The following is a 7,792-nucleotide window of genomic DNA, read 5'->3' as shown; positions in this document are numbered from 1 at the left end:
GAGAGAGAGAGAGAGAGAGAGAGAGAGAGAGAGAGAGAGAGAGACACGGGGACCCGTTGTAAATTACTTGATGCGGAAACAAGTGTACCTGGAGACGAAATACACAGAGGGCAAACGATGTAGTGTAAATTACGACCAACTTTTGTAATCCTGGACCATACAGAAACTATATAACCGACATTTTTACATACACCGAAAAGAAAAATTCAATTATCAGGACAAAAGCGTGTTTACTGTTTGATGATGGTTAAAGAAACAGTTGCAAATCATTTATCATCATTTATCATTTTGACAAACATACATTGCCTGATATACAAGTCACACTATTCTCGTCTGTTCAGGTTAGGTTAGTTACGTCTCCATTACAGAGTGTTGCTTGTTGTTGAGAGTCAGCAAATTGAAAGTAACAAATCATTTGTACGGAGCTATTTGCTGTCTCGTGTCAACAAACCATTCGTTGCGGGCACTGGTATTTCGTTAAATTAACAAAACTTTTTCTCCCAGTGTACTTGTGTAAAAATGTTTGGCATGTTTGACATTTTGCTAATTTATTGTAATTACTAGAGTATTTTGTATCTCGTATATTCGGTAGAGATCGTCGAGTTTATACTATCTCTACACTGTGCGAAAGAGAAATATCTAAATTACAAGATTGTATAGTAATTTTTGCTACAAATTTCCTTTCCGTGTAGTAATTTACACTACAATGTCGGTATCCTCCGGAGCTTTACAAAAAACATTATAAAGTGAAATATAATCTTAACTTAATTTCTGCAACAACATTTTCTCCGTGTATGCTAACCCGCGCGATTCTCTTTATACAAATTCTCTCGGATCTGTTTAATTTCCCGCCATGACCGGTCCCGCAAACTTTCCTTCTTCGCCCTTTTGCGACCTGACTGCAAAATTTCGTGAAATCTTCACGAATCTTGCGTCGCTTTGACGAACTATGCGTCAGCTATGCGCGCGGGTTATTCGCGTCACGCCGTTCTGCGGGGAGGAACGGTATTTTCCGGGGAACCTAATGGTCTCTAATAACATCTGGCGTAATAAATTCCTCCGGAAGCGCCGAGCCGAATCGTCGGGGGACAGAGTCTTGTTGTCGATCGGCTCGCGACGAGCGGAATGCGATACAAATCGCTCGCATGCTTGGCGCGAATTTTCATCGACATGTGTAGAAAACTGTAGTCCAAGTCACCAATGAGAATGTTTTCTGTTACAGTTGCCGGAGTACATGCTGGAGCTGTCCAAACCACGTGAGTAAAACTTTCTTATACCTTTCGAACTTTCCGTTCGAACATCGTTCGAGTAAAGTGCGAGTGCGTATTCGTGTGTGAGTAAGAGAATGCGATCGAGATGGAAAGTGTGTTCGCGAGTTTCCGCCGCGAATAATATCGCGACGAAAAAGTGGCGTGTATCACTTTTGCGCCTCGTAATGAGCACTCCGTGTCTCTGTAATTAGCATATTCTCGTTACTTTTCCTCGTAAAAAATAGCCAGTTGTGCGTGTCGGAACCTTTAATGATTGTTATATCACATTTACCGCAAATCGGCTGAGCAAGAAGTTTCCTGCATGCGTGCGCTCACGTCTGACGTTATACAGGATGGGCGAGATTGTCAAAAGTACATATGCAGGAGGTTTAGGGTCCACCTGAACGAAAAATCCTTCATCTTAAAATCTTGAGATATTAATGTAAAGAAATGGCGAACCAGTCCGCGTAAAATGCCGCGAAATGAGCTTCATAGACGCGATCTTACCGAAAGTGACTGAGGCCCGATTGCACCAACGTTATTTTGGTTTTAAGCGAGACTTAAATATACGTCTGTCTTTATTCATTTAGAAAGAAAGATAAAGATAGATATATGTTTAAGTTTTGCTTAAAGCCAAAATAATGTTCGTGCCACCAGGCCTGATATTTGTGTTTCTTAACGACACGCTCGCGTAAATCAATTGTCCATGTTCGTATCATTAAAGAAAATCAAGGCTATCGGTCTATGGACGCTATGTACACGGTACTATTATCTGAAGTGTTAAGAGGTAGATGTCTCTACCATTCTGTTGGATATGTCTACGCTCGCATCATTAGGGGTGACCAGGGCTATCCGTCTACGGACGCTATATGTTCACAGTACTATTATCTCACGTGTTAAGAGATAGATGTCTCTACCATTCCAACGAGTAGTTGAGGAAGTTCTACGTATGGTATTCAGAAGTTTCTTTCTCAACTACTCGTTGGAATTGTAGAGACATCTATCTCTTAACACCTGTGATAGCAGTCGAGGAGATCGGGGCTGGTTGGGTATCGGGACAAGTTGGCAAACCGGTTATCTTTAGTATTTTCTAACAAGTTACGGAACTAAGTAAGCTTTTTAAACATGTCAAAGATAGCTTTGAAATTCCTGTTTACTTGATTCTGAAATTTGTTGAAGAACAGTAGAGATAATCGATTTGGCCAACTTACTCCGGTAACCAAGTAGCCCCGCCTCTCCAATCCCGCTTTCAGATGTCAGTCGACATCCACTGTCGCTACCTGACTAGAAATTGATCCCATGATCCTGATCAGTTTATCCTAATCAGTTATCTAGTTTGTACAAGGTGATGCCATTGTGTGGATCCTCCTAAGTCATGCAGCGCAGCTTGGCAATCAGAACCTTACTGGCAATAAGGATTATTAATTTCCAGGTCCTAATTATTAATAATTAGGACCCAACCACATATACAAATCAGATACTGATTGGGATCAACCTGATCAGGACCATGGGATAAGTCTCTGATCGGGTAAAAGGCAGCGGGGCGTCTCAGCCGTTTACGACGAGACAGAGCTCGTCCCACGGCATCGCGCACGCATTGGTTCGCCAGTCTTTTCTTATTATTATATATTATCTCTCGAGATGTAACGTAGTTGTTCGAGAAAAATGGAGGAATTCTTTGTCCGGTTTAACCGAATCTACCTACACGCGCGCTCTCGACAATCCCGTGTCAGATGCTCTCTGCATATTTCCACAGGTAACAAATTTTACTCGCGTTCGCCCACGCGCATTTCCGTATTCACCACGGCGATAATTTTCCGCGATGAAGCGCGCGCGCGCGCATTCATCGCACGGGAATACAAAATATAGGATTAAGCTCGTCGCCGCGGCGCGGCGAGCATAATTTTCGGAAAGCCGGTCGCGGCCGCGTTTTCACGGCGATTAAAACGATACCGCGCCGCAATATTGCTCGCGAAACAATGTTTTAAAGTCACACGCCGCGTCGCGCGCACGGCCGAATGGATATTAATCGGCGCGTCTGTAATTCGCGTATATCGATATGGCAGTCGTGGGTCGCGCGACGCCACCGGGCTATACGCTATACATCCGCTTAACAAAATGTTTTCATGGAAAAAAAATGGAGGGAGAGAAAGAGAGAGAAGGAGCGAGAGGAGGGGGGAGACGACCGAGCGAGAGAAACATCCGCGGCGAAGCGAGCGACAACGCCGGACGACGCAAAAACCTGTGGATTCGCCCGCGAATGTGCACATACGAATCCGCAAAACCCCGCCATCGTCGATTTTGCGGCCACGATTTCATGAATCAACCATCCAACCTCCGTCCGTCCGTCCGACCGATCGTTTGGCTGTACACGAGCACACGAAATGCGCGGTTATTTATCTGCTTACGCGATTCCCGCGCGAGACTCATTATTTATCGCGGACTCGCGCACTCGCTTAATGCTGTTATCCGCTCTTTTGTTTTTATTTCAAACGTCCATTTCACACCGAAGATGCGTTTTTATGAGGCTTCGATTGGGAGTGCTCACAAATTTTTGCGATCGTAAACGGATCGCTGGTTTTAGCTGTTAAAATTTCAAGCGCACCATTTTTTCCCTTTTTTTTTTTTAATCGAGACTCGCGAAACGCATTCACCGTGTCGGGGGAACGAACGCTCGGTGCCGCGATTTTTCATGTTTTATCGAATCGAAGGAGTCGTGCGAGAGGAAAAGGGAGAAAGAGGGAAGGGAGGGAAGGGCTTATTATCCGGGGCTGCGAGTTATTCGAGCGCACAGGAGAAGAAATCCGTTGATGTCGCGCGGTCCGAGAGATGTAGTTTTTCGCGTACAAATTGTGGCTACCGAAGTAATAACAGAATTTTCACGGCGGAGTATCTCCTTGTGCGCGTTAACGGTCGCGGCGCAGCCGCGATAAAAGTGCAACCACGGAAGCTTGAAAGCGTAATATTCGTTGCGAACGTTTAAATATTTGACATCTCCTCGCCGGTGCCGCTGCCGCCGCCGTCGTCGCCGTTGCCACACCGGGCGGAAGCTTTTCGCCGTAATACCCTTTTATACGCTAAACCCCGACGTTCTTCGTTCGCGGAAACCTGCGGAAACACGTTATTACTGCAGGGGCTGGACAAGGGGACGGCGAATTAGCGATTTGCCGTTAAACAACGCGAATGATCACAGCGCGATTTTTCGTTGAACTGAGCGATCTGTTTACGGCTGGGGAATTAATTACAAACTCCATCGAGCTTCACTTATTACGATGAATAATAAACGAGCGCACTTGTTTAATCGGCGAAATTAATTAACACGAAATCGATGCTCGCGCGCGCGCATCGGACTGATCCCGTAACACGCGGATGGAACTCGAGGAATTTTTCCACGCTCGCTTCTCACACGCCGCGAGTTCATAGAACTTCGATAAGAGGGGGGCGGAGGGAGAGGAAAAAAAAGAATACCTGTGGATTCGTCGATATTCCGGCATTTCTAAACGAACGACTGGCAAGGGTTACCGTTTCATGAATTAACCATTTCGTCGTCCCATCCACCCCCTTCCCCCCCTCCGCCGCTTCCTACCCGAAGCTCGAATACAGTGGCCACTTTACAACGGCTATTATCGGGGTTACAACCACCAGGCACCACCACACGCCGCGATCGGCAGCCGGGCGGGACGGATTTGCTTCTCGTCGAGTAAATTTGAACTAGCTCGCCGCGATAAGCCCATTTCGCGCCCTCTACGCGGAACGCGCACATTGTGAACGCGAAAATCGTGACTCTGTCGGAACTCGCGAGGAAGCCGTGCGAATGGGTGAGGAAACGCGACTGCGCGCCGAGCACGTTGAGGATGTGAGACCATCATCGAATTATGTTGCATTGAGAGGAAAAAAATAATTGGGTTTAACTAAAATCATAGTTATTTTTGGCGCAAACAACATTTTTTGGTCGTTCTAACACGGAAATAATAGTACTAATATGCATATAAGGTTACTATCGCATTACAGTAGAATTTAATAAAAAAAGGGTTTTCTTGACCATAACAATTATCTCTCTATGCGATTATAGGCAAATATGAAACATTCTTTTTTGTCAGTGTAAAGTATGGTCTAAAATTATAGTTATTTTTTGCCCCAATCATACTTTTTAGTCGTTCTAACGCGAAGATGGTAGTGCGTAGAAGATTACTATCGCTAAAATACATTATAGCAGAATATAATTTAAAAAATAGTCTTGACCATAAATTGTGGTAATTATTTCTCCATGTGATTATAGAGACATACTAATGCCAATCACTTCTTTTTCTCAGTGTATATTGAGATAGAGGGAGAGTGAAACGTGTGTGATAACAAACGGGAGTAAGCACCGACCTGGAAGAAGCCAAGCCGACCTGTAGAACGAAGACCAGCTGTAAAGAGAATCGCCCTCTCTGTCTCACCAACATAACTATAGTCCTATTTTTTGCCGAGGTTGTACATGAAAAACAGACACAGAGATTCTCTTTACAACTGTCTCTCTCGGTTCGAGGTCATCGGGCAGAAACAAAGGCAGTGCTCGTCCTAGTTTGTTATATAGTTCAGTGGGTACCATAGACACACACTCACAGGTATACACAGAAAAATACCATTCTATTGTTAAGAAAAGCGGTTACTCAATTTCCTTTCCTCCTTAGAAGTAACAGCTATCTTTAATAAGAAATATTTTTTTCGATAATATCCTTAAAATATATTTATCACACAAAGAAGAAAGCTCACTCTTACTCTCTGTTGCTCTCTCTTGCTAATGTGCAATCGATCTTTATAAGTTTTTATGTGGGACATTGTTTTCTTGCTCTGGAAAATTATACGAGAAATATATTGGTATTGGGCTATTAATGATGGCGATTGTTACAAGAGAGGCAAACGTCGCGAATAGGGAAGCCATTAATGAGCATCGAGTTTTTAATCAGTCGGAATAACGAGTTGTTCGTAAAAAGTCCGAGGACGAATCGAGTTTTTCGTAAATAACGTTGCAATTAACGCGCGCGTGCAGCTGCAGTTTACGGATCCAAACGAGTGACAATTTTCCTTTTCTCTCTTTTCTCTCTCTCTCTCTCTCTCTCTCTCTCTCTCTCTCTCTCTCTGTCCTTGCCTTTTTCTCGTTTCGTTGTGATCGGGGATGATTTGATCGGCACGAAATTGAAACGCACGGCTGGGTACCGGAGATTTAGAAAAGGACACATATACACAGCCGTGAACGCCCACGCGTCTTGCAGCGGAATTTCGCGGAACGGGAATCGCGCAGCATTCGCGACGGTTACGACTTATCAATTTATTTCTCTGCGAAATCACGAAGGTCGACAGTTCCCCGTTAACCAGCTGTACTATATCTTCCGCGAACTGCAACAAGATTCGCCGGAGAATTCATTCGTGCGAATCGCTCCTGGGCGCCACCAGAGGAGTGAACCATCTATAATCGGAAGCAGTCGCGTTCCACTGGAATAGATTTCACGGAAAGTCGGGAAACAGTACAGCGACCTGACCTTTTGTCACTGATCATCTTTTCTTTCTCTCTCTCCCTCCCTCTCTCTCTTTCTCTCTCTCTCTCTTCGCTTCTTCGTCCTTTTTTCTGTTTCTCGTCACTCTACCGAATATTGATGAGGCGTAACGAGGAACGAGTTAAATCGCGAGAGGAGATTTTTATCAATTTTCCGGAAACGAGACATTTCCGCGAGGTAGCCGTCGGGAATTTTACGCCCGTGAGTCCGCCTACCGCGCGCCCTCGGTTTGAACTTTCGTATTTAGAACGTTGTCAGCGGGGCCGTTGGGTTTTGACCCGGTCTGTACCTTGACGCTCCATTGAGCAAATTAATGAGGACCGCGCGACATTATTGAGCCACGCAGGCGCACACGTGTAACATCGTCGCGCGGAATACCGGACCGTTGTAATATCGTGATCTGTGAGCTCGGCGAACAATATTAACGTTACGCAACGCAGATTGCGCAACGTTATATCAAACGCCTACGTGAGACACACAGCCGCGTCGCGTTGAAAGGAAAATAATGTACGGAGGACGCCCACTCACCCATCGCGGGGATGAATCTTAATTTTTCACGAGAAGCGACCCCTCGCGATTAATTGGTCGCTCGAATTTTCGCCCAATTAAAACGCCCCATCCGTCGCCGTGCGCAATCCGGGGGTTCCTCTGCGAGAAGGAGAGTGAGCCGCTCGAAAATTTATCAAGAATCCCCGAGGTACCCCGTGCCGTTACATCCTTCCTCCGAAAGTCCCGACGTTTTTCTCAGTAAATAAGAGACCCCCGCCGACGGGGGCGGAGGGCTTGATCCCGCGTCGCATCTTGATTAACGCGAGAGGCGAAGGACTCGTGAGGTCAGAGCGAGCTGATTAAGAGACGAGGGAAGCCGTTAAATGCCGGAATCCCGACACGCGTGCAAACCGCCCACGTCCGCGACGCACGTTACTCGCCCACCTGCGCACGCGTGCCTACGCGCTTAACTCTCTCTCTCTCTCTCTCTCTCTCTCTCTCTCTCTCTCTCTC

General features: G+C 45.7%; 1 protein-coding gene across 11 annotated transcripts in view; it reads left to right on the top strand.

Annotated features, from left to right (window-relative positions):
- Positions 1 to 7,792, top strand: part of LOC116840654 (AF4/FMR2 family member 4-like) — a 303,805-nt gene that overhangs the window by 219,340 nt on the left and 76,673 nt on the right. For all 11 annotated transcript variants that reach the window (XM_032807618.1, XM_032807615.1, XM_032807616.1 and 8 more), the window contains one exon: positions 1,223 to 1,256. In XM_032807618.1, the coding sequence (XP_032663509.1) occupies positions 1,223 to 1,256 (34 nt within the window). The remainder of the gene's footprint in view (positions 1 to 1,222; positions 1,257 to 7,792) is intronic.

The sequence above is a fragment of the Odontomachus brunneus genome, unplaced genomic scaffold (genome assembly GCF_010583005.1).
Source record: "Odontomachus brunneus isolate Ranch 3 - 2012 unplaced genomic scaffold, Obru_v1 Obru_scaffold_011, whole genome shotgun sequence".
NCBI lineage: Eukaryota > Metazoa > Arthropoda > Insecta > Hymenoptera > Formicidae > Odontomachus > Odontomachus brunneus.
Note: the sequence above shows the minus strand (reverse complement) of the source record. Positions and strands in the feature narration are given on the sequence as shown.